This window comes from Felis catus, chromosome F1 (genome assembly GCF_018350175.1).
Source record: "Felis catus isolate Fca126 chromosome F1, F.catus_Fca126_mat1.0, whole genome shotgun sequence".
Lineage (NCBI taxonomy): Eukaryota > Metazoa > Chordata > Mammalia > Carnivora > Felidae > Felis > Felis catus.
In genome coordinates this window covers 62623186-62650981 of record NC_058384.1, presented here as the reverse complement: position 1 = coordinate 62650981, position 27796 = coordinate 62623186, and the positions used below count along the sequence as shown (strand labels likewise).

The 27796-nt window shown below is 43.8% G+C and overlaps 1 protein-coding gene across 1 annotated transcript; it reads right to left on the bottom strand.

The window, feature by feature from the left end:
- Window positions 1–369: 369 nt before the first annotated feature.
- SH2D1B (SH2 domain containing 1B) lies at window positions 370–25823 on the bottom strand. Its single transcript, XM_003999546.5, has 4 exons — window positions 25557–25823; window positions 7560–7623; window positions 4732–4897; window positions 370–2967 (listed from the first exon to the last, which is right to left on the bottom strand). The coding sequence occupies exons 1-4, from the start codon at window positions 25718–25720 to the stop codon at window positions 2930–2932; spliced, it is 432 nt and encodes a 143-aa protein (XP_003999595.3). The 5' UTR covers window positions 25721–25823; the 3' UTR covers window positions 370–2929.
- Window positions 25824–27796: the final 1973 nt, after the last annotated feature.

The following is a 27796-nucleotide window of genomic DNA, read 5'->3' as shown; positions in this document are numbered from 1 at the left end:
ATCTTAGGATCATACAGTTCAGAGAAACTCTCTTACACTTCCATAAGGGGACTCGTTCAAGCTTGCTCCACACACCGTTGTGCTGCAACCAACCTAGATGTCTATCTCTAGAGGAAAGGATAAGCTGGTGAGAGCACACTACGGAATACCATGCACCATTTAAGGTGCTGAATTACACTCTGGGGCGCCCAGCTGGCTCAGTCGGTTGAAGGTCGAACTCTTGATTTCAGCGCAGGTCATGATCTCTGGGTTCGTGAATTCAAGCCCTGCATCAGGCTCCAAGCTGACAGTGTGGAGCCTGCTTGGGATTCTCTCTCTCCCTCTCACTCACAAGTGCCCCTCCCCTGCTCATATACTCTCTCTCTCTCTCTCTCTCTCTCTCTCTCTCTCTCTCTCTCTCTCAAAATACATAAACTTAAAAAAAAAGAGACTGAATTACACTCAACAATATAGGCTAGAACCAAACATGGTGTTCAGTGAGAAAGGTAATAACATAATTGGAACAATAGAATATTGTGTATGTAAATATAAAAGACCTGTATTCACAACCAATGCTGTACCTTCTACAAGGGTGCATACATATCAAAGGTATATATCAAATAGTATTGAGCAACTTCCCATGGGGAAGGGTGTGATCATTGGAATGTGCGCAAAGAGGATAACAATGAAATAAAACAGAAGAAAGGTCTTACATGGATTAATGGTGATAATGAGTTAAGAATTAAGGGATGTGATTAACACCACTCTCCATATGGAAGTCCAAAAAAGAAAGAGAGGGAGAGAGATTCCCACTAAACTGTTAAGAGATGACCATAGGATCCAACGATCCTTGAACTGGAAGGTACCTTAGCATTCAGGCAGTCTAATTTCTTCTCGGGGCAGGACGCATCTCTCCCATATCCTTGGAAAATATCACCCTCCACTTAAACTACAACACAGGGCAGGCTCTTAGTGTAAGATTGTTCTAGTGGGTTCAGAGTTCTTTTTGCCACACGGCTAAAACTGCCCTCCTATAGAGAGCCAGCACTGGTGTGAGTTCTGCTGGTAGGCGTGTATCCTCTGTCACAGAATGGCACCCCAAACACTTAATACACCTGCCATTATTGTTTCTCAGGTCTTCCCCTCCCCCCCCCCCCACACACACTGCTTCCTGTCCCACCTACCCGGATCTTGCAACTGTCCTTCACGTGACCTGTTCAAGGTCTTCTAAAAAAATGTCAGCAAATTATAGCATGGCATCCACATCGGCTACTCAGTGTGACTTGCTTGGTTGAGAAATGTGGTGAAATCCCACGGGGGACCAAGCATCATGTAAAGTGCTATGCACGGGTACTCAGAAAAAGGAAATCACTTCTGCGAGAATTACGACTGCAAGGTCTTGAACTAACAGTCTTGTTCTACTAGGTTCTGAAATGAATGAAGCTCAAACAAATCTCTGCTATCTGGAACAAGTGGCTACATTTTACCTACTGACTTATTCAGTCATTTGTTCAAGAAATAAATATATTTTCATTGGCCCTGAATATGTTTTCTGTGCCAAAGATTGCTTGGGACTCTGGCAACTGACACATGCTTCTTTGGATGTAGAATCAAAGACTAGGGACTGAACCCCAAGAAGCAGGCTTGCTTCTGGTGCCCTCAGCTCTCTGAATATGGTGACTGCATTTCACTTCTTACCTACTTGGTAATAGCTCTGGATTTCTATGAGCCAGAAACTCAGAATGGCTTACACTTTGGGACTCCAACCACAATGTCTGTTCATGTCATCCGGAAATCTCGAGCTCCTCTCTTGAATAACTTTGAAAGATAAGACCAGTAGGGTAAAATGAATCACTATGGCTTGAAGATAGGTAAGAGGATGGGCATAGAATTGGCACATTCCACACTAATCAGGTTTTAGTTAGAATGTCGAACCAGCAGAAAAATTCAAAGGACTTAGAACCAATTCAACAAACCCTTCAGGAATGTGCTTCCGGTCAGAAAGTTCTGTGAACGGGCACGGCTCTACACAGCACACATTTCCACGCTGGGGAATAGGAGGGAGACCCAAGCGTGCTTTGGGGGGCACTTAGAATCCAGTGGGAACAGGAACCACACGAAGGAGGGTACCTTTAAAATCCCCACACCTATCAGTGTGGTACACAGCTACATCCATGCTGCTGAAGTGGTTCGTGCATTAGTGAAATTGGGCAAAACCAGGGAGATAATGCATCCATGGATGTGTCTGGCAGGAATATCAAGATTAGTAAGAAAGAGGAGAGCTAGAATGAAGGGGGAGAAGGGTGTGGGAGGGGTCAGGGCCTCCGTCATGACCAAGCCCAGGACAGGCAGGTGCAGAGACCATGTTGGCTGTTTGGGAGGATGGAGACCCATGCCAATTCCACATACATCTCCATCACCCCAGGACCCCTCAACTCCACCAGATACAGCTGGGCTCAGCACAGGGGCAGGGGCAGTGTTTGTTTTACAGATGAAGAAATGGAGACCCAGCCTGGGGAAGAGGTTTATCCGAAGTCACGTAGCCACAGGGCTGGAACTCAGGCTCCTAGCTCACGGCCAAGTGTGTTCTCTTCTGTATGAAGCTGTGCTTCCGACTGCCTGGTCTAAAGGAGGGTGTCACCCATGATGTAGTGGTATCTTTGATAAGTCAGGGAGAATAGGTTCAGGCTGTCCTATTCCAAGAAAGAAGAGTGCTCAGGGGGAAAGGGGCTTCAAAGCTGCTCGTGGTGGATGCATGGGAGGTGGGGACATGGGGAGCGAGTTCTCTGAGGCTGGTGGACAGAACATCTTCAGTCGCCCAGTCCAGGAGAGTCTGGATAGCTCACTTACAGCTCAGCATTCCAGGTCCACATCTGCAGGAGAAGCAGGGTCACCAGTGAGAGCTGACACCTGACGTCTTCTCGAATTGCTTTGTTCAGTCTCCTTGTCTTCAAGGCAAGACCTCCACATATTCACTGTTACTGTTCTCTGGGGAAAGAAACAGAAGACCAGCCATGAGGATCAGTGCCCAGGAGTCTCACTGACCGACCTCACTCCAGGGAAAGAAGACCTCTCTCCAGGCACAGGACGACCTCGGTTGCTGCATCACAGTGGCATCTTCAAGGGCTGGGGTACCCCAGGGAGCTCTCCTGACAAAATGGGGGGGGGGTCTCTTTACAAAGTTAGGCATCGGAGATTCCCATCCCAGATGCCTCCACCCCCTGCCAGAAAACCTGTGATTCCCTGAGACTGAGAGCGTCTGAAGCTTATTCTAAGGAGGCCAAGGGAATGGAGGAAGGCAACAAGCTGGGGAGAGGACTGTCTCCCCTTTGGGGAAAGCTGAAGAGTCCGGGGGGGGTCACCCACCAGGGCTAATCAAGCATGGGCAGCTGGGGAGGTGAGACTCCCGCCCAGTTCTTAGGAAAGATCTTCAAAGGACTCTCCTCTTGCATTTGTGATTCTTTTATCATTGCTGGACAGATACTACCACCGCCCCAACCACCCTCGGCACACGTACATTCCTGGGTTTCTACCTCTGCCACCCCCCACTTTGTGCTTTTTTTCTATAATTTTTGGTAGAACATGGCCGCGGGACGACACCCGTAGCCGAACCTATATAGGAAGTGACTTTGTGTGTGCAGGGGGCAGGGGGCAGAGAAACAGTGGCGGAGGAGGGGTTTTTGTTTTCATTCTTTCATTACTTTCTTAAAGTGCATTCACTTATTTGGGGGGGTGGGACACGGGCAGAGAGAAGAGGGAGACAGAGAATCCCAAGCGGGTTCCGTGCCATCAGTGCACAGCCAGACGTGGGGTTCGATTCCAGGACCATGAGATCACGACCAGAGCTGAAACCAAGAGTCAGACGCTTAAGGGACTGAGCCACCCAGGTGCCCCCGGGGGGGTTTATTTTAATCATTAAAAACCCATACTTCGGGACGACTGGGTGGCTCAGTCGGTGAAGCGTCCGACTCTTGATTTTGGCTGAGGTCATGATCTCACAGTTCGTGGGTTCGAGCCCCACTCTCCCTCTCCCTCTGCCCCTCCCCTGCTTGCACTGCCTCTCTCTCAAGATAAATAAACTTTATTAAAATAAATAAAGTAAAAAGCCATGCTTAGTTTTGTTGGGGGGGTGAGAAGCTTGCCCTGGCACTCCGGAGGGTGATTTTGCTGTGGACAGAGTGGAATGTGGGGTGATTTCAGGTTCCCTGGAGCTCCCTAGCTGGCCTGGAACTCTCCTACCAATACCCCCAACCTGGCCACTCATAGCTGAAATCCCTCTGCTTGGGAACGTAGCCACACACGCCACCATGAGAAAACGGGGGTGAGCCAAAAATGTCTCAGGGCGTCTGAGCTAAATTCCAGCCACATTGTACCTGACAAGAGAGATTATTTTCTGAGAGCAGGTTCAAGGTGGGGGTAAGAGAGTAGTTGCGGCTGTTCATGGTAACAATTTGAGAGGCCTCAGCGTGGATTCTCGGCACTTAGGTTTACTGACCATCTCTCATGTTCCGCCATGTTTCCATTCCTTTAGGGATGTATCTGAAATCACTCGTCCCCTAGCACTTATCGAGCAGAATGTGACAGTATGAGCCTTGGAGAGGGCCTTGGAGCGATTTTCTCATCTGAAAATTTTGCCTGCTTGTCCATCCCTTCCCCGAATGGTGGTTCGCACAAGGTCATGGGGCAAAGTCGGCCAGTGGAAGAAACGGGACTATAAGGTTCCTTCTGGACCCCCCTGTTAAGGGTTTTTACCGTAAATATTATCCAACTTTATCTGTGACCGTCTCCATCTCAGGCGGGAGCTGGTTTTCTTTATTGGCCGTACAAGGTGGACCACCAGCCCTTGATTTGGTTTCTCAAATGCGGAGATCAATTCCTTTAGGTCTGGAAAGATCTTCTTGGGAGCGCCTTCCACGGTCTGCCAAGATACAAGAAGGAGATGGCTCGTCACCTTCAACTGTGAGTGAAATGTGATACTTCTCAAAGATGTGGTTTTCAGGGCTACCTCTGAGCTGGCAAACTGAAAATAAGTGACTGGCGGTTCAAGCTTCAGAGCTCACCCCGATGGGGCCCCCCCAGGGGGACTCAGCGGGTTAAGCGCCTGACTCTTGATTTCGGCTCAGGTCATGATCTCACGGTTTGTGAGTTCGAGCCCTGAAACGGGCTCCACACCTGCTTGGGACTCTCTCTCTCCCTGTGTCTGCCCCTCCCCCGTGCATTCTCTCTCTCTCTCTCTCTCTCTCTCAATAAATTTAAAAACATTAAAAAAGAAGAAGAAGAAGAAAAAGAAAAAAGAGCTCACAGCAATGGAAATACACAGAAACCTTTGTTTTTAAGACTGGCCTTTGACTTGAGCTACTGTGAGTAAAGAGAATAATGACTGAGGCGTCCCGCCTCGGTCTGCAGTGAGCCCCAACCTCGGCAAGTTGTCTGGGGTACCACACAGGGTACCCCTCTGGGAGCCGATGTCAGACACGGTGCCTTGTGTGTGTTTTCTCCTTTTTTTTTAATTTAAATTTAATTTTAATTTTTTTTTAAAATTTAAATCCAAGTTAGTTAGCATATAGCATAATAATGATTTCAGGAATAGAACTTAGTGATTCCTCACTTACTTAGAACACCCAGTGCTCATCCCAACAAGGGCCGGCCCATGTAATCCGTCCCCCCACCCAACGCCCCTCCGGCAACCCTCGGTTTGTTCTCTGTATTTAGGAGGCTCTTATGGTTTGTCTCCCTCTCTGTTTTTATCTTATTTGTCCTTCCCTCGTCCTATGTTCATGGTTTTCTTGATGATCACTGTGGTTCTCAGATGGCTCCATGTCAGACTGCAGACGGGTGTGGTGACCAGAAGTTTCTCTGACGTGTGGTGTGGTTAACCTTCATCGGAGATTCTGGCAGACTTTGCAGCAGACTGCGGGGAAGTTCCATATAAGGCCGTCACTTCAACCCAAGCCCCCATCCACTCACTACAGGCCCCTGAGAGTTTTGCTACCCCTCAGTGAGATGCCTCCTGTATCTGAGTTATAACTGATTTCCGTGCCTCTCTGCTTTGTCCAGACAAGAGACAAAATATGGTATTAAGGAATTATCACAATCTGCCAAAGCATGGACAACAAAGAAAAAAAGTTTTAATGTAAGTTGCTTTTTAGAACACATTTTATTTTGAAATAATCTCAGACTTGAAGAAAAGTTGCAAAACTCTTTTTAAAATCTGTATATATATATCCTTCACCTACCTCTCAAAGGTTAACGTTTTATTGTATATATTTGCTTTTCATTTCCTCTTTCTAAATGTGTATAGATATATGTGCATATATAGCGATACATATATATGTATTTTTTATTTTGAGATTGAGTGCGAACGCGATAGCTCTTTAACCCTAAATTCTTCAATATTTCCAAAAAAAGCAAGGACATTACATATCCACACTACAATGATTAAAATGAGGAAATTAGGGGCGCCCGGGTGGCGCAGTCGGTTAAGCGTCCGACTTCAGCCAGGTCACGATCTCGCGGTCCGTGAGTTCGAGCCCCGCGTCGGGCTCTGGGCTGATGGCTCAGAGCCTGGAGCCTGTTTCCGATTCTGTGTCTCCCTCTCTCTCTACCCCTCCCCCGTTCATGCTCTGTCTCTCTCTGTCCCAAAAATAAAAATAAACGCTGAAAAAAAAATAAAAAATAAAATAAAATGAGGAAATTAACCTTGATGTAGTACAGACCTTATTCAAATTTTGTCAATTGCCTTAATAATGTCCTTTGTAGGGAAATGAAAAATTATATGTATATACACACACATCTCACACACACACCATACATCATACACACAGACACACACACACACACACACACACACACATATGGATATGGCTATATATGTGTGTGTGATATGTGTGTGTGCTTGAGGATCACTGCGTATTCTAATTTCTTTTAGATATGCACAACGAACATTAACATATTGAAGATTCTGAGATATTTTGCAGTAAAAAGATCTGCTTAATCTTGTCTGCAAGTGTTTCAAAAAGATTATTTCAGGATTCCCTGTTAGTGAAGATTCAGTTAAATTTATTATACTCTACTTCCTAAGCCAGAGAAATCATTTCAAAAAAAAAAAAAAGGTTTTCTTCTGCTTAGTGCTCAGTAAACCAGAAAAATTAAAGAAACCCCCAAGACTGCTAGTCCACTGATGCTCCCCTTATATTTTCCTACAACCCTGGAGCTCACACGGCTTCCTAAACATTCAGACCTCTCCCCACCTTCCCATTCCATCCCGCCCTGGTCATTGCGTCGTCGTCTTCTAATTGGACAGTGGTCCCGTATGGAATCCAGGCTGGTGCATTTGACCCTGGGGGATCCAGGGTCATGCATACCTCTACGGGTCTGAATAACAGCCTTGGTTATTCAAAAATTCTCCCTATTTCCCTCAGAGAAAGACAGGGTTAACTATTGATTTGACTCAAACTCTGCATGTTGCTTCCCTTTTTAAAATGCCTCTACGTGGCCACATCTCAGGTTCAAGAGATGATCTCAGATTCTTCTCCCCACCTTTTGTTGCTGCTTTTACAGCAGTTCCGGTACGTTCTTACCTGTATGTTGTAAAACCCATGTCTCTCTTTGAAGATTCGGTATGTGTAGACGAAATTTTTAAACCTGTGGGAAGATAACTGTGTGAATCATTATATTCTTTTTTTTCTAAGTTAATTTATTTATTTTGAGAGAGAGAGAGATGGAGAGAGTATGGGAGGGGCAGAGAGAGAGGGAGAGAGAATCCCAAGCAGGTTCTGAATCATGGACTGAGCAGAAATCAAGACTCAGACGTTCAACCGACTGAGCCACCAGGCACCCCAACATAAGGTTCTCATAGGCAAATCCGGGTAGCATATACCTCTCTATTATGCATGCAGTGCCTTTGGCATTCTTGGGTCCTAAAACGAAACCGATCATTTTCAGGCATTCTCATCTGTGGGAATTTGAAAGAGACAAAGGTTTGGAAATGGGGACCCTAATGCTGCTGGTGGACGTCAGGGCTTGTGGCCAAGAGGGTAAGGAGAGGGAATTTTCTATTTCCATGGTCTTGGTACTTCTCTCTAGTTTTTTTCACTTAGCTCTAAGTTGGTGCAACATACAAAATGCCATTGAGCCGTTCCTGTACTGTTTGCCAAACGATGTGTCATTGACCTCGACAGAGATAGTTAGTGTTAATTAAAACAGAACGTTGAGAGTTCTGTCCAGGGAGGTGACATGCTGTGCTTTTGTTCTTTGTTGGGATTGATGCCACTGGCTGAGTAATCTAACCGGAATCTATACAACAGACCCAATCTAACAATTTCCAAAGCAAGATATAGCATTCAAACATTACCATATTTCTGCAACTCCAAGATGCCATCAATGTAAAGTGTCAAATTAACAATAGCTTTCCAGGAGAAAAATGCATACGTTAAATGTTTCTACCAACCGTTCAACATGTTCTGATCCCACACAAACATTAAAATGTAAAAAAAAAAAAAAAAAAAAAATGCCTGGGTGGCTCAGTTGGCTGAGTGTCTGACTTCAGCTCAGGTCGTGATCTCAGGGTTCATGAGTTCGAGCCCCAAATCTGGCCCACTACTGACAGCACAGAGCCCACTTTGGATCCTCTGTCCCCCCCCACCCTCTCTCTGACCCTCCCCTGCTCATGCTCTCCCTCTCTCAAAAATGAATAAACAGGGTGTTTTATGGAAACCAATTTGACAATAAATTATATATTAAAAAATGAATAAACATTTGTTTAAAAAGTAAAGAGGGAGTGAGAGATTAAAGGCATTGACATGAGGTTCAAATTATCTGATGACTCTCCCACCACCACTTTGCACCTGTGCCAAAGAATCATTGGACTGAATTGAGAATTTAGAAAGCTACTTAGAGCATTAACAGAAGCTTTTTACAGAAGACTTTATCACTGTTTGTCTGAAGGCTTTGGCAGTTGACTTCAAATCCCAATCCTTTTTGTGGGGTTTCCTGAGGCCGGAATAAGCCAGTGGGTGTCCCCAAATCACATGGGAAGCAACACAACATTTCACATGAGTCCTTGTCCACATGTGATAAGGTATCACATATCTGGGAAGAGGTCTCAAATATTCCTTTTCATGGAGGTATCGTTCAAATTAGGATCCAAATGAGGTCCATACATTGCATTTGGTTGATCACCCAGTCCTTAGAGACCCAACTATCAAATGTTACGTTCTTAAATGACTTCATTTTTAATTACACTGTTGTATTATGAGCTAAGACAATCTCCACCAGAGGAATGTGAAAGAGTAAAGCAAATGGAGTTTCTACGTTAACTAGTCCGAAAGCCATAGACTTCAAATTGTAAAGACAGACATTGCTCAAATTTGATCTTTTTCTTTGCAAAGCACTTTAAATTTTTTTTTGCTGTTTATTTATTTTTGAGGAGAGAGAGACAGAGTGTGAGCAGGGGAAGGTCAGAGAGAGAGGGGGACACAGAATCTGAAGCAGGCTCCAGGCTCTGAGCTGTCAGCACAGAGCTCGACGTGGGGCTCGAACTCACGAGCTGTGAGATCATGACCTGAGCCGAAGTCGGACACTTAACCAACTGAGGCACTCGGGCGCCCTTTGCAAAGCATTTTAAGTGAAATAACGAACCATGTTGCCACATTGCTTTGCAAAGAAATGGACTTTTTGAACTTGTGATACCTACCTGCATTGATTTTGGAATGTTTAGGGGAAAAAATTCACTAAGAGGTTACAGAGCATATACTTTATATGACTATAGGGTCTTTGGGTAAACGTAAAAACTTATTTTTTTAATACCCTCTGTTCTAATTATTATTATTTTTAAATTTGTTATTTTTGAGAGAGAGAGAGAAAGCACGTGAGCGGAGAAGGGGCAGAGAGAGAGGTGGGGGGAGAGAAGATCCAAAGCGAGCTCTGTGCTGACGGCACAGGAACCATGAGATCATGACCTGGGCCAAAGCTGGACGCTTAACCGACTGAGCCACCCTGGTGCCCCTAACTGTTATTTTATAAATGCCACTTAAAAACTTATAAAAGAAACATGGTTCTTCCAGCATACATTTATACTAAAGATACATAAAAAGACCATGTTTATCCTAGGCCTTCGCCCCATCACCAATGGTGACGGGGAAGCCCCTTCTTCGGCTCCAAAGCTTACGGTCTTGCCTCTACTCTCTGCCTTCAGTCCCCTGGCCTAATCTCATCATGCCCTTTGTCCCTGCTGTCATCATTACAAGAACCCCAGTCTTTAATCATCCCCGTCCACCTTGCTCTAAAGGAAACCTTGCTTTGCCCCAGGACATGGCCCCCCCTGCCTCGTCTACAAGGCTGCTTCTTTCTCCCAAAGCCCTCCCCCTGCAGGGCCTGAGGGGGACACCCGTGTCCCGGTTCTCAGCTGTTTCCCTCCTTCCTCCAAACCCTCAGCTTTGAGGTTCACATCATTAGATTATGTTGCCTACCTATTGCCCCTCCCTGCTGCGGCATGTCGTGCCCCGGCTTACTGCCACTCGATTCTCCACGGCACAGCCTAGCTCTTAGCCCATCGTCACTGTCTTCAGTGCTATTCCTGCCTCAGCCTCCATGATTGTAGTCCACACGTACATTCCCCTGAGACATTCCAGTTTCTCACTTCCTTCAGCTCTTCTCCAGGGGCCTCACCCTCCACCTACATCAGCCACGCGCTCCTATGTCCAACAACCAGGACTGGGGGGCTCAGGGCAACATCAAAATGCAAGGCCCCTTGGTAAAAAATGGTTAGGACTTTCAACATGGCGACAGCAGAGCATTAAACCAAGTGCAGGGCCCTGTGAACAGGGGGGGGCTTTGTGCAACTGTGCGGGTGGCAAGCCATGAAGCCAGCCCTGCTTTCAACTTTGAGCTTGTGGTTGCCACTAACCGTAACCCTTTGTAATGTGACCTTCACACATCCCGCTCTCTTGCTCCCGCTTCTAGACCCTTTCCTCCATTCACTGACCCCATCAATCCCTTGACCATAGAGCCTCCAATCTATTGGCGCTACCACTTTTCACTTTTCATGCCAGTCACCCTTGGCATGCTGACTGGTCTCACTTTGAATTAATGACCACAGACCTCCAGTGGGCTCTTAGTGCCCCCACCCCAGACCAGCATTTCCTTCTCTATTCCCTCAATAGTGATTCTACGTTGTCTCCTTTCTTCTTAAACCCTGAACACCTCACGCTTAACTGATGACTTCATAGAGATTCAAGCAATCAGAAGGAAACCGCCAGTCTCTGAATTGCCACAGCTATTAGCCTGTGTGGTTACCTACTCTGCCTTAATTACCATGCCTGAACTTTGCATGTTACTCTGGAACTAATCCCTCTTACTTCCACTGGATGCCATCCATTTTCATCTATTCAAGGACATAGTTCTAGAAATTTCTTCCTCCCTCTCCCTGATGTCATTATTATTCTTTCCACAGCTAGGGTGGCCCTTTTAAAAACTGTGAGTCTGATGTGTTGTCTTAATTATAGAGATTTATTAACTTTTTCCGCTTGTTCAAAAGATTTTCCTATACAGATAAATAGCAAAAATATTTGTCATCTATTTGCACCAAGATGATTTTGATTTCAATCATCAAGTAGCAATTGTCATTGACTCTTATATCTTCTAATATTTAACAAATGCCTTGAATTTTTGTGCAAAAAAAAAGAATGTGAGTCAGGCTATGTCCCTCCTCTGCACAAAAATATGGTCAATTTATTTTAAAATTTTTTTACTTTTAAGTAATCTCTATACCCAACATGGGGCTCAAACTCACAACCCCGATATCAAGAGTCTCATGCTCTTCCGACCAAGCCAGCCAGGTGCCCCAAATCTGGTCAATGTTGAATAAGAAAAATAAGATTGCTGCGTGTGAAGGGACGGCAGGGCGTGTTTCTGTCTTAACACATCTCATGTCTTCTTATAGAGCTATAATTAAGACAGCGAGGAACTGATTCGAGAGTAGAAAAGATATTAATGGAATAAAATAGAGAGCCCAGAAACAGATCCACATATGTCTGAAAACTTGATCTATGATAGGGTTGGCACAACAGAGCAGTGAGGAGGGGACAGGCTAGTTGTTAAATGGTGACGGTGATGTTCTCACGTGTAAACAAGTAAAAGTGGACCCTGCTTCACCCTCTTTTTTTTTTTAATGTTTATTTATTTTGGGGAAAGAGAGAGAGAATCACAGAGCACTAGTGGGGGAGGGGCAGAGAGAGAGGGAGACACAGAATCCGAAGCAGGCTCCAGGCTCTGAGCTGTCAACACAGAGCCCAACGCGGGGCTTGAACCCATGAACCGTCAGATCATGACCTGAGCTGAGGTTGGGAGCTTGACCTACTAAGCCACCCAGGTACCCCACCTACTTCACATTCTAACTGAAGACCTAACTGTGAAAAAACAAAACAGTGAGCTTAGGAGAAATAAATATGAAGGAACAACTTAGTGACTTGTGAAGGAAGGAGTTTCTTTCCATCACAAAAAGTATAAGCCTTAAGAAAGATTAATGAACTCACTATATTCAAATTAAAATTTCTTGGGGCACCTGGGTGGTTCAGTTTGTTAAGTGTCCAACTCTTGATTTTGGCTCCGGTCATAATCTCACAATTCATGGGATCGATCCCCACCTTGGGCTCTGCACTGACAGCATGGAGCCTGCTTGGAACACTCTCTCTCTCTCTCTCTCTCTCTCTCTCTCTCTCTCTCTCCCCCTCTGCCCCTCCCCCACTCACACACGGTCACATGCAAGCACACGCTTTCCCTCAAAAAATTTAATTACTTAAATCAAAATTCCTAATTATCAAAATATATTACCAAAGCGAAAAAGTCTGCAAACTGGGAAAAGATATTGCAGCACTAGCATGTAATAAGAACACTGGTTTACCGTAAGAAAAAGGCAAACAAAATGGCCAATAAACATAGGAAAAGATGCTTCACTTCACTCTCAATCAGGGAAATACAAATATGAACCACAATTAGATATCATTTCACACCAAACTGGTAAAGACATATGAGTTTACTAATGGAAAATATTGGCTGTGATGTGAAGCTATAGAAAGTTTTACATACAACAAAGGGGTTGTAATTAGATACTGATGTCTTGGAGAACAATTTGGCAAAATCTAGTAAAGCTGAAATGCATACACTCTATAAGCCTCAATGTGTGCCTTTCGAGATTGGTAATATTGACACAAAACTGACAATGCCAATATCTTATTATTTACTAAAAAGCAAAGATCATAGAAACTAAATATGTAATACATTTAAACACATTTACAAAGAAAATCATAAATATATGATAAAATATTAGGTCAAAGTGTAAAACTAATGACAAGACATAAAATAAATACCAATTTTCTAATGCAAACCATCATTAGATGAAATTAATTAGCATATAGTGTCCCAAAAATAACAAATCAAACACTCCCTAAACCTCATTAAATTTAAATTAATGATGAAAAGTGTAAAGTACAATAGCTATTTTTAGTGTAATTTTGAGGCGCAAATGGGGAAAGGGAGAGGTGAGGATGAAGGGAAGGGGAGGGAAGAAGACAGGGAGGGGGGTGAATCACTGGGGTCATCACCGGCTTCTGAGGATTTTTTTATGCGAACACTTCCATCTGTCGGAAGAGCCTTATCTGTTGACACTAGTTGGGGTAAGTTTACGCTCACTCTGACCACTTTCCTTTGATTTTTTTCACCTTCAAACAATCTCCTCTCTTGCTCTGCAACTTCAAACAAATCTGTTTTGGACATTTTGGATCCTCGTAGGAGCTGATACCTTTTTCCTGAAAGCAGAGTTTGTTCTTCAAGCCTTTCCGAATGTCAGGGGTTAGCTCTCTAAGATTCCGCACTCTTACTGACTACTCTGAAACAGACTTTATCCCAACACAAAAACAAACCAACAGTCAAAAAGGGGCTCAATTTTCCTTCCAGGGTAGTGGACGCACAGGGTTGTGTTTGTTTCAGGTGTGCAATATGGTGATTCAACACTTCAATCCGTTACTCAGTGCTCGTCACGACCAACCGTGTCCTCTGTATCCCTTTCACCTCTCTGCCCCATCCGCTCCCCCATCTCCCCTCCAGTAACCATGTTTCTTCTCTATAGTTCAGAGTCTGTTTTTCGATTTGGGTTTTTTTTTTTTTTCCTTTGTTGGTTTGTTTCCTAAATTCCGCATATGAGTGAAGTCATAGGATATTTGTCTTTCTCTGGCTGACTTATCTCCCCTGGCATTATACACTCTACTTCCATCCGTGTTGTGGCAAGATTTCATTCTTTTCTTTTGGCCGAATAAAGTCCCACTGTGTGTGTGTGCGTGTGTGTGTGTGTGTGTGTGTGTGTGTGTATACACAGTATTTTCATATTTTGGGGGGGTAAATACCCAATAATGAAATTACTGGATCACAGGACGGTTCTATTTTACATTTTTTGAGGAACGTCCAGACTGTCTTCCACAGTGGCTGCACCAGTTCGCATACTCACCAATGGTGCACAAGAGTTCCTTTTTCTCCACATCCTCCCCAACCCTTGTTTTCTGTGTTCTTGATTTTAGCCATTCTGGCAGGTGTGACATCCTCGGCCCTTTTGAAGTACACTATTTTGCAGTAAAGGCTATGTTTTTATTCTCTAGTGATTCTCTTTCAGGAAGGATTTACTTTTTTCAGTCATCAGAAAAAAGTTGTGCTTCGAAGAAACGGACCCAGGGGCGCCTGGGTGGCTTGGTCAGCTAAGCGTCGGACTTTGATCTCAGCTCAGGTCACAATCTCATGGCTGGTGAGATTGAGCCCCGAGTCGAGCTCTGCACTGACAGCGTGGAGCCTGCTTGGGATTCTCTCTCTCCCACCTCTCTCTGCCCCTCCCCTGTTCACACATGCGCTCTCTCTCTCTCTCAAAATGAATAAACTTTAAAAAAAAAGACCTAAAATGAATATAGTATAAAAATTGGTCTCCCGATTTCTCCCCCTGTGCTGGGATGGGAAAGGGGTAGAGGTGCCTACCTGCTGATGTCCACAGGGACCAAAGAGGGGCAATGGCTGTTGGGGTACACTTGGCAGATTCCTGTCTTACCCCTTCTCAAGTCTCTTAAAGCTACAGTAACTGATATCATAATATCCTCACTAAGCTCATAGCAGCCAAGCAGCCACATGTCATCTTCGCCATCCAAAGCTTTGCTCAAAGACCTGGTGGTGCAAGGCAGCTGAGTGGATGATTCAGGGCACCGAGTGCTTTAGGTGGAGTGCCTTGGGTGGGGTGCTCCATCAGGGGGAAAGGAGGGGAAACTTTGAGAAAAGTTGTCCATTACTGGTCAAATATACCTCTGATCATACTGAATTTCAATTACTCATTTCCTCCCCTGCACCTCACACTTGGCTGTGAGCTCCGAAAGGCCAGACTCATGTCTGCTTTGCTCACTCCTGCACTTTGCCTGCCCCATAGTTACGCTCAGTGAATATTTGTTGAGTTGCATTGAATTATATTTTTTTAATTTTTATGTTTATTTTTGAGAGAGAGAGAGAGAGAGAGAAAGTGTGAGCGGGGCAGGGGCAGAGAGAGAGGGAGACACAGTATCCGAAGCAGGCTCCAGGCTCTGAGCTGTCAGCACAAACCCACAAACTGCAAGATCGTGACCTGAGCCAAAGTCAGATGCTTAACCGACTGAGCCACCCGGGTGCCCCTGCACTGAATTATCTTAACAAGAAATGTGCCAAGCCTATATGAAGAAATCTTACTAAGAGACACGAGTTGCAATGTTTTTGAATGGAAAGATTAAGTATTGTAAAAAATAACAATTCTTATCAAATTATATATTATTTTTTGAGTGTTTATTTTTTGAGAGAGAGAGACAAAGCATGAGCGGGGGAGGGGCAGAGAGAGAGGGAAACACAGAATCTGAAGCAGGCTCCAGGCGCTGAGCTGTCAGCATAGAGCTGAACGCGGGGGTTGAACCGTGAGATCGTGACCTCAGCTGAAGTCAGATGCTCAACCGAGACACCCAGGCGCCCCTCAAATTATATTTTAATTGGCACCCCTAGCTCCAACCTGCCCTGAACTCCACTCACTTATTCAACTACTTAACATCTCTTAAGTGTCCACTAGGTGTTTCAAATCCAGTATGCTCAAAACCAGTTTTATACCTGTGCGATTCTATCCCACTACCGAGTCAATATCCTAACTGATGTCCATGAACTATGAGAGTTTCTACTCTGGTGAGAACACACGCATTTGCAGACTAATGAGAGTCCCAGAGATTTTTCTATTGGCTTCTTTTGAGTGATTTTTTTTTTTAACCTGGCTGTGGGTACCTTCCTCATGTGGATGAGCTATTCACCACTAAGCTGAAGATTTGAGATTTCTGCAGATCTCTGGATGATCGGCAGATCTGCAGATCTTTCTCCATGTGTCTCTCTCCTCTTCTGCATTCTCCCCCATGAGTTCTAGGCACAACAGACTTCCTGGACTTCTACCTCTAGCTCATCAATTGAGGGAGACCATAAGGCCCTACCTGGGTAGACAAGGACATTAATATTGTTATTGAGATTATCTCAGATGCTCAGGAATCTAGAAGAAAGATAGAGCTTGTTATGCAGAAACATGGAACATAGAGACACCCAAATTAAAATACTAGAGGTAAAAACTGCATTGTCTAAGATGTAGAATATGCTGAATGGGATTAGCAGCAAATTTCACGTTGCAGAAAAAATTAATTCGTGAACTTGGAGGTAAAGTGACATGACAGAAACTACCAAAAGTGAAATGAAGAAACCATTGAAATACAAATGGGGGAAAAAAACAGTACAGAAAATAAACCAAAGAGAAAGTTATTCTCTCAAAGGGTAAATAATATTAATGAAGTTTCACGGGCAGCTGGGTGGTTCAGTCGGTTAAGCGTCTGACTCTTGATTTCGGCTCAGGTCATGACCTCGGGGTCATGTGATTGAGCCCCACATTGGGCTCCATGCTGAGCGTGGAGCCTGCTTGGGATTATCTCTCTCTCTCTCTCTCTCTCTCTGCCTCTTCCCCCTCACCCCCCCCCAAATAAATAAACATTCAAAAAATATATTAAAGTTTCATTTGACATCAGTGAAATGCACAACTTACTTGGTAACACAAAGTAACAGACCTCACTCAAATAAATAGACTGAATAACCCTGTACCTATTAAAGAATTTGAATTGGTACTTAAAAACTTTCCCACAAAGAAAATTCTAGGCCCAGATGACTTTACTGATACATTCTACTGAACATTTAAGAAAGGAATAATACCAATTGTAAATAAACTCTTCAGAAAGTTAAAGAGACTACTCCTAATTTATATTGTGAGGCTAGCATTTCTCTGATATGAAAACCATTTATAGACATGTTTTTAAAGTTAAGGTACAGATTGTATTCCCCATGACATAGATTCAGTAATTCTTACCAAAATGTTGGCAAATCAAATTAACCAATGTATACAAAAGACTCCACATAGTAATCAAATGGGATTTATGTCAGGATTAATTTCAAGGTTGTTTTAATATTTGAAAATTAATGAATATTGGTTGATTAGCTCCCAGAAGAAACCAAAAGGGATACACTCCTTGGCATCAGTATTGGCAAAGATTTTTGTGACACTGAACACAAAGACAACAAAAGTAAAATAAACAAGTGGGACTACTTTGAACTACAAAGCTCTGCACAGCAAAAGAAACCAACAACAAAGTGAAAAGGCAAACTACTGAATAGGAGAAAATATTTGCAAATTATATGTATGCTAAGGGGCTAATATCCAAAATATATAAAGAACTCATACAATAGCAACAAACAAGTAATCTGATTTTAAAAATGGGGAGAACTACATAGGCATTTTTCCCAAGAAGATATACAAATGGCCAACAGGTACGTGAAAAGTGATCAACATCACTCATCATCAGGGAAATACAAATCAAAACCACGATGAGATACCATCGCACGCCTGTCAGATGGTTATCATCAAAAAGCCAAGAGATAATAAGTGTTGTCACGGATGTGGAGAAAAGGTAAGCTTTGTGTGTTGTTGGTGGAAATGTGAGCTGGTGCAGCTACTATTTAGGAAGCAGTAAGAAGATTCCATGAAAACGTAAAAATGAAACTACCATATGGTCTAGCAATCCCACTTCTGGGTATCCAAACTGAATGAAATCAGTATGTTGAAGAGATATCTGTACTTCCATTTTTAATGAAGCATTATTCACAGTACCAAGATATGGAAACAACCTAAGTGTCCATCAACAGATAAATGGGTAAAGATGTGGTGTATGTGTGTGTATATATATATATACACACACACATGTATATATATATATATATATATATATACACACACATGTATATATATATATATATATATATACACACACATACAATGGAATATTTTTCAACCATGAGAAGGAAGGAAACACTGCCATCTGTAACAACATGGATGGGCCTTAAGGGCATTATGCTAAGTGAAATAAGCCAGACAGAGAAAGACAAATATTGTACAGTATCACATATATGTAGAATCTTAAAGAAAAAAAAAGAGAAATTAACAGACTAAATATGACTCTCAATCAATGCAGAAAAAGCATTTGACAAACTTTGATATACATTTCTAATAAAAACTCTCAACCTTACTAGGAAGAGAAGGACTAAAATCACAATGGTAAAAGACTGAATACTTTTACCCGAAGATCAGGAGATGACAAGGATTTTGGCACTTGTCACTTCTATTCTGCGTTGCTGTGGAAGTCCTAGCTAGTGCCTAAGTCAAGGAAAGAAACGGAATGGGAAGATTGAAATGGAAGAAGTACGTCCATCTTTAATTGCAGATGGCATAGGGAAAATCACACGAGCGCTACAAAGAAGCCACCAGGCTAGCGAGTGAGTTCGACAAGGCGGCAGGATACAAGATCAATATACAGAAGTCACTATATTTTTATTGACTTGTATTGAGCAAGTGGAATGTGAAATCAAAGTAACATCATGTCAAACAACACAAAAAGATGAAATCTTAGGGATGCAATTGACAAGAGATATACAAGACCTGTTACAAAACATTTCTGAGAGAAATTTTAAAAGACTTAAATAAATGGAGATATTAAACTATGTTCATGGGTCAGAAGTATACATGTAAGTTTCCATGTCAGTTCTCCCCTAATTGATGGATAGGTTCATGCAATCTCAACCTACATCCCATCAGGCTTTTTTTGGTGGTAGCTGAAAAGCTGAGTCTAAAATATGTACAGAGATGCAAGGAACCTAGTACAGCCAAAATAACCTTGAAAAAGTTGGGGACTTACACTACGTGATTTCAAAACTTATTATAAAAAGAAAGTCATCAACACAATATAGAATTTGCATAAAGATAGAAAAAGATCAATAGATCAACAGATCCAAACTTACATGGTCAATAGATTTTTTTTTTTTAACAAAGACATCAAAGCAATTCATGAGAAGAAAAGATAATCTTTTCAACAAAGGAGCTGGAACAGTGAGGTAGCCATACCTAATGAACTCCAACCCTAACCTTACCCCAGATACAAAAATTAAATCAGTATGGGCTGCAGTAAATGCAAAAGCTGACACTGTTAAAACCTAGATGAAAACAAAGGAGAAAACCTTTGGGAAATTAGTTAGGCAAGGATTTATTACATACACACCAAAATTGTGATCCTCAAAAGAAAAAACTAATCAAATTTGGCCTCATTAAAATTAAGGATCTCTGTTCTTTGAAATACACTGGTTAAAGAGGATAAAAAGACAAGCCACAAAATGGGAGAAAATATTCACAAACCACCTGTCTCATAAAGAACTTGCACCAAAATAGGTAAAGAATTATCAAGACTAAGAAACTAATGATAGGAAAATAAAAATTTCATGGGCAAAATATTTGAATGGATACGTCATCAAAAAGATATATGGATGGCAAAAAAGTGTATGGAAAAATACTCAGTATCGTTATTCATTAGCTACACGTACGTTAAGACCACAATGAAATACCACCGCACTTACTAATATGGCTTAAACTTAGAAAGCAGACCAAGCAAAGTGTTTGCGAGAATGTGGAGCAATCAGAACTCACATGATGCCCGTGGGAATGTAAAATAGTGCATTCACTTTGGAAGACAGTATGGTAGTCTCTTGGAAATATAAACGCACATTGAACATATGACTCAGCAGTTATTTTCCTGGGACAAATGAAGCCATACGTCCACAAGACTTGGTCACAAATATTCATAGCCACTTCAGGTGTAATAGTTCCGAATGAGCTAAACCAATAGGGTAATGGAATAGTACTCAGCAATGAAAAGAATGCACTTTGTAACTATACCGATGAATCTCAAAATAATTATTCTGGATGAAAGAAATCAGACAAGGGGACGCCTGGATGGCTCAGTCCGTTAAGCATCTGACTCTTGATTTTGGCTCAGGTCGTGATCTCACGGCTCATGAGTTCGAGCCCCACGTCGGGCTCCGTGCTTACTGCGTGAAGCCTTCTTGTGGTCCTCTCTCTCCCTCTCTCTCTCTCTGCTTCCCCCCTGCTTGTGCTCTCTCTCTCTCTCAAAATAAATAAATAAACTTAAAAAAAAATTTTTTTAAAAAGAAGTCAGACAAAAAGGGCTACTACTTTATGATTTGATTTCTATTAAATTCTGGAAAATAGTCTCAAATTATATTGGGTCCACCGGACCAAAATGGAAATAACCTAAATGTCTGATTATGTATAAATTATGATATATCCAATCAACAAAACAGCCAGCAATCCCGAAAAGATGGTGTGTGTTGCCTTTCTTTGATGGGGAAAGATGCCAACGACGCACTGAAAAAAACCAGCGTGCAAACCCTCGTGTATGACGAACGATTTGTGTACATATACGTGTTTCCTTATACACGCATATGCATAGAGAGCAGCCTGGAGACATGTGTACTGAAATATCAGAAATGGTAATTTCCATGTGGTGAAACTGAGAACATTTCACTTTCTTTTTTATGCCTTTCTCCACATTTGGCTTTTCTAAAATAACCAAAAAAGTTCGAATTCTTTTTTTTCCTTTGTGAGCTCTAGAGTCTTTCCAAAGATCTCAGAACCTGGGAGCTAGAAATGACACCCTCTCTGCACCCCCCGCCTCCACCCAGGGCTCTTCCACTCCTTTCTATCTCTGCTTTCTCCTCAGTGAGCACATGTGGTAAGTCAGGGCTCGGATTCTTCTCATCGGCAGCTGTCCCACGGCTACAGGAAGTCCCTCCTTTCCCCTCAGACCCACAGAGGAAGCCTCGGCTCTCCCCGTAGCCACTCCACTTTGACTCTACTGATTATAAAGGCAGACCCATGTCCAACTTCTCACACTCACAGGGTCACACTACAGAGGCAGTGTTTTTGCATGCTGGTGCTTCCTGAAAGCTCTATCAGGGTACACGATCAAGTAACATTTCCTGTCTAGAGTTACCACATCGCTTTCTGGTCAGTACTAGGTGCCGCTTGGCCAACTCTTCGTGTGACTTCCTTTAGTTCGAAACTTCCCTAAGATATTTTTGTTTAGGTCTGTGAAAGCGTGGAAGGTGGCCTATTGCCATATTGCCATTCTAACAGCAAAGAAGGGGCAGCCTCAATGTTGGGAAGCAGAATGGTAAGACTCCACGTATCAGGGTCTGCTGGCAAGACCTCCGGTCCTCGGCTTGGGCACTTTATAACACAATTCCAAGGCGAGTACCTTGAGCATATGTCAGGGGCACTGGGGACATTGGTAAGAAGGAACATACTGACGCGTTGGCAAGTTGGGCTTGGACAAGTTATCTAATAAGACACTCCAGTATCTGGGGCACCCGGCTGGCTCAGTAGGTGGAGCATGTGGCTCTTGGTCTCAGAGTCATGAGTTCGAGCCTCACCTTGCGGGTAGAGATTATATATTTAATAAACAAATTGAAAAAGGAGAGAAGAAGGAAAAGGAGAGGAAGGAGAAGGGGAAAAAGAAGAAGAAGCACTTCTAGTTTCTTCTCCCACAAATTAGGGGTAACGTCACCTACTAGAAATGGCTTTGTAAAGGGCAAGTGAGATAACAAATACAACATGCCTGTCACGATGTTTGGCTCCTAGAAACCACCTTCATGGGGCACCTGAGTAACTCAGTTGGTTGGGCATCAGACTCTTGATTTCAGCTCAGGTCATGATCTCACGGTCGTGGGATCTCTCTGTTCCTCCCCTGTTCACGTATGCACATGTTCTCTCTTTCTCTTTCTCAAAAAAAAAAAAAAAAAAAAAAAAGGACCTTCACGGTGGCTCCAAATGCACAGTTACAGGCAAATAGGCTAATTCTTGAGACCATTTTGGCTTTGCTCACGTCGGGCAACCTAAAGTAGCCTCTCTATCCCTCACTGTACTATGACTCTGTTTTGTTTTCATCATTATTGTCTCCTCTCACCGGAATGTACTTTCACAAGGGCAGGACTGATGCCCGTATCATTCATCGCTATTTTCCCGATGCCTAGAACTATGTCTGGAATACACATTATAAGAGGCGCTCAGTGTATGCTTGTTGAATTAATCGTGAAGGTTCTATTCATTCATCCTCCAAATACCTGCTCCACTAAAGCTCTCCACACCTTGATGAGTGAGTCGCTCTTTGCTCTCAGTTCCCACACACCCCAATGTGAGTCCAGTCATCGGCACACACTTTGAGTGTCCGTTTACTTCTTTATTTTCCCCACGAGGCTCTGAGCTGTGTTGAGGGCACCAATCTAGTGCCCAGCATAGCTCCTGGCATCTAAGAGACTCTCAACACCCGTTGGACAACTAGAATTGAACAGTCAGTGCTGATCTGTGTGGTGACAAAATTTCACAGGGATCATGATAAAGGCCATTGAGATGGGGGCCATTTGACCTGAGCCTTAAGCCTGATGCACCTGAGATAGGTCTGCCTTTCAGGGACATGGGCACGGGCAAAAATATGTACTCCTCTCTCATCATTTGATTTAGTGTTCTTTTTCCGTTTCTTAGAGACTTTCGCTTTAGATGAATATGCAGGCTAGCTGGATATTCCACAAAGTTGTCGAAAAGAAACATCGACTTTTAAAGAGAATCCCAGGATAGACTACTTACCCTGAGGTCTGGGTCAGGGTCTTCCTGTCTCTATGACGTCCCTGGCACCTGCTTTTCCCATTCCTGCTGTTTGCCCTGCCACAGCTAGTTCCTCGCCATCTCCCATCCAGAGACACAACACCCTCAACCGCCATCACCTGTCGGCTTCGGAGCATCTTCCATATCACACTGGGCTCCGAAAATTCTAGTCTGGGGGAGTTCGAGGAGTTCCAGTCTGGGCATTTCCCTGGTAGAATCTCCCTAGGCTCTAGTACCGTGTTTGAATAGATAGTAGGGATTCACTACCTTTTTATACGTTTTCAAAAAAAAAAAAATTCGCGGGTGGGGAGGGGCAGAGAGTGAGAGAATCCCAAACAAGTTCTGCATCGTCAGTGCCGAGCCCGACTTCGGCGGGGCTCAATCCCACGAACCGTGAGATCATGACTTGAGCTGAAATCAAGAGTCTGACGCTCAACCGACTGAGCCACCCAGTGCTCCTACATTCATGATTTTAGCTGCAATTTTCCTGTGCTTCACCCAGCCTTTGGTGAAGAAAGTACCTATTTGGCTTTGTATGGTTAGGAGTGTGTAAGCGCACACATGTGTGCGTGTGTGTGTATTTAGTTGAGGGATGGGTACTGAATTTTACCTAATACTTTTAACCAAATCTGAATGAGTTATGCCGTTCGTAAACTTTGGCTAATTAATATTTCATTAAACTAATAATTTACCCGACCTGGAACCGTCCTTGATGTCTTGGAATGGACCAGACTTGAGCACCGTGTACTTTCTCCTCTAACGTGTTCCTGGCTTCTGTTTTGTTAGTAGTTTACTGAAAAGTGGCATTGATTAAAATTGAAATTGGTCTGTAGATTTCCTTTGTGCCTGTGTCCTTTTTGAAAAAAAAAAAAAGTTTTGCCTTCATACATAGAAATCAGGAAAAAACAATGCAGAGAAACAACTCAAGCTAAAAATGGGTAAAGAATGTGATTGGTCAGGGCCCCCCGGGTGGCTCAGTCTTCTGAGCGTCCGACTTCGGCTCAGGTCATGATCTCACTGTTCATGAGTTCAAGCCCCGCATAGGGCTTGCTGGTGTCAGGGCAGACCCCGGTTTGGATCCTCTGTCCCCCTCTCTCTCTTTGCCCCTCCCCCATTTGCACTCTCTCTCATAAATAAAAACATTAAAAAGGAATGTGAGTAGGCAATTCTCAAAAGAAGAATTACCAATGGCTAAGAAATATATGAATACACTCTTGTCATCACTGGTAATTTGAAAACTCAAACTGCTAACCCCTAAGGCTATCTTTCTTTTACCTACATCCCTGGCATCATATAAAAAAGGAAATCTATCCCTGCCAATTCTGCTAGTAATGACAGTCCCTTTTGTCTTCATTCTTTTTCTTTTTTACGATTTTCTTAACGTTTATTTATTTTTGAGAGACAGAGACAGAGCATGAGCAGAGGAGGGGCAGAGAGAGAGGGAGACACAGAATCCGAAGCAGGCTCCAGGCCCCGAGCTGTCAGCACAGAGCCCGACGCGGGGCCTGAACCCACGAACCGTGAGATCATGACCTGAGCCGAAGCCGGACGGTTCACCCAGGCGCCCCCCTGTTGTCCTCATTCTAAGAAGCACCGAAGCACATCCATAGAGACACTTGGGTTTTAATTCCTATAACAGGCAAAAGAAAAATTTCAGTGATCTCTCCAAACAGAGCACTTGAAGACAGTTAGGTTCCCACCGATAGCTGTTCAGGATTGCCTTCTCAACGGGACTGAACAAGCTTGTTTAGCGGGGGAACTCTGATACTCTGGCCTGAACTCTTTGGAGATGCCAGATAAATTTCAACACAAGCAAGGCGTTTGAGAAATCCGGTCTCTGTTTCTTCGTCTAGAAGATGGTGACTGTTTCTGCTGGCCTTGACTGACTCTAAGGATGAAAGGAAAGGATGCATGTGGAGGCCCTTTACCCATCTAACAAAATTTGAAATCGTATTTTAAGTATCACCACTGGAGCCGGCAGAGTATACGTGAAAACTTACGTCTCTCGGATTAAAGTTTCCTGAGCATCTAGCCTTTTCCCAGCGCAGACAAACCGACCTCTACGCTGAGCCCTCCTCTTTAGATATGCTGGCACTGATGAGAAAATCCTTTTTCTTTCTTCCTCTTTCTTCCTTTCTCACGTGCACCCCCTTGCCTCTGCAATGCCCCTTTGTCCCCCATACTTCCTGCAGCCCTTCCCTTTGCCCCCATCCCCTCCCCTGCTGCTGCACAGGGGCTCCTGGGGTCGCGTACGCGCCGTGGACAGATGGATAGGACACACTCCTTGCGCCCTCTTCAAGCAGAGCCTAGCCTTTTCTCATTCTGCTCATCTGGGCTGCAAGGTCGGAGTGAAATACAATGTCTTTCCCACTGGGCTTCTACTACACTCGGTGTGAGGTTCCAGATGTGTGTGTGCGTGTGTGTGTGCGCGCAAGATGAGACTACTCACGAGACACAGAGGCACAGCACTCCCGGCACGGACTCGCTGTCCCTTATCAGGAAGTTGCCATCCACCCCATCCTTGAGCAGCAAAGTCTCGCAGTCTTTCTTGGACAGAGGGCCGTGGTAACAAGGCAGATCCATGGGGAGCCCTTTGGTATCCCCGAAATCCATCCCCAAGTCTGGAGATGGCTCTGAAGAGGGAATTAGAGGAGTGGCCTTGAGGGGCCTTTGGAAGCACCTCTCCAGCTGGCTGGTGGCAGTGAGGTGACGCTGCCTTGCGGGACCCAGACTGTTTCAAAAGATTCAGGAAATGAAAGGGGTGGGGCTGACGAAGTGACCATGACATTTCAGCCTGTGAGTGGCCCTAGTGTGACTCACAGAAGTGAGTGAGAGCAAGTTTGAGCACACGGTAAACTCGGTGATGTTCGTGGGTGGGCTGCAAGGCCGAAGCTGAGCTCCCCAGGACGGGGCTGCGGCCTTGAATATCACCCTGAATCACCTGTTTTCTCCTTCTCCGGCTGCTGGCGTTCCTTCCAGGGAGCACACCGCTACCTTTGGCTGCGACCCTTGCCCATTTCTGGCTGGAGCTGCCCACCACTGTGCTACGCTAAGCTCATAACAGGTGCTCAGGCTCCCGGCCGTTGATGAACAAAGGCCACTGTTAACATCTTCCAGCAGTGTGCTTTTTGGAAGGAGCTGGTGCAGGTGGGAGAGATATCTGGGTATGCAAAATCGTTCAGGAATAGTTCTCCAGGTACAAGAAAGGAGTATGGCAGGCTTGGTTAGAATATCTTTGGGTCCTTTGAAGTTCCTGTCCTGGAGGACAGCAGTGATGTGTCCCCACGAAGAAAGACCAAGAAAAGTCTATCCATCCGGAGACACTGAGCCCTCTTTAGTCTGCTGGTATTGATGAGAAAACCCTTTTACTTTCTCTTGCTTTCTCTGCCTGCCTTCCTTCCTTTTTTCTCGTCTTTCCTTCCTTCTTTCTTTCCTTCCTTCTTTCTTTCCTTCCTTTTCTTTCTTTCCTTCTCTTTCTTTCTCTCTCTTCCTGAGCCTTTTCTGCCTTGATCAGCTGATATTCTTGGGAAGGGGGACTTCCGCCATCTGAGAGTCAGATTTAGCCTTAAGAGTAATTTCTATGGCCTTACCCCCGCCCAGCTTTAAGATATAATTGACATATAACATTGTGTAAATTTAGGGTGTATAATGCATTGATTTGCTATCTTTCTACATTGCAGAATGATTCCCACTGTACCATAAGCAAACACCTTCATCTTGCCACCTAATTACCGTTTGTTTTTTGTGGTGAGAACATTTAAGATCCACTCTCTTAGCAACTTTCAAGTATGTAATACAGTAGAGCTATCACTATGTACATTAAACTCCCCAGAACTTATTCAACTTATAACTGGAAGTCTGTACCCTCTGAACAACATCTCCCTGTTTCCTCTAAGGCCTTTATGAACAACCAACCTGTCGACATATTATTAATTAATTAATTAATTTCAGACAGAATAAGCCATGTGAGCCAATCTGTAATCCACCATTTTAAATTGGGTCACATTTACTTATCTCCCACAATTACTGTGGTACAATGTCAGTTGGTATAAACTATATGTGAATTTCTTTCTGTATATAGGACTCGCCACACATCCCGAGTGTGTATCTATGAAAATAAGGGGCGCCTGGGTGGCTCAGCTGGTTAAGCATCCACCTCTTGATTTCAGCTCAGGTCATGATCTTACAGTTCGTGGGTTTGAGTCCTGTGTCTGGCTCTGCACTGAGAGTGTGGAACTTGCTTGGGATTCTCTCTCTCTCTCTCTCTCTCTCTGCCCCTCCCCGACTTGCTCTGTCTCTGTCTCCCTCAAAATAAATAAATAAACTTAAAAAAAAAAAGAACTATGTGCTCATGAGTCATCCTTACTTCTCTTAATCCCTTCTTAAGCAGATGATTATTTCATCTTGCTGCTATGCTTAAGCAGTCCACCTACTCGTGGAAACCTGTCATACATTAAGCTTCCTTGTAACAAATTTTTGTGCTTCCTTGGAAATCACACTGCTCTGCTGTTGGTGTAATGGAGTGACATTCATCAAGAAACTTGTTATCAGAGAGTTATGCTTTCAAATCCCCATTTTTTTTTCTTATGTGGCGTAGGGCCATATGCTATTGAATTTCCTGAGAATTATGACAGGTGAGGAGAGAATTTTTCCTTGGGGAAAGAGGAAACCGGTTACCAAGCTTGATGG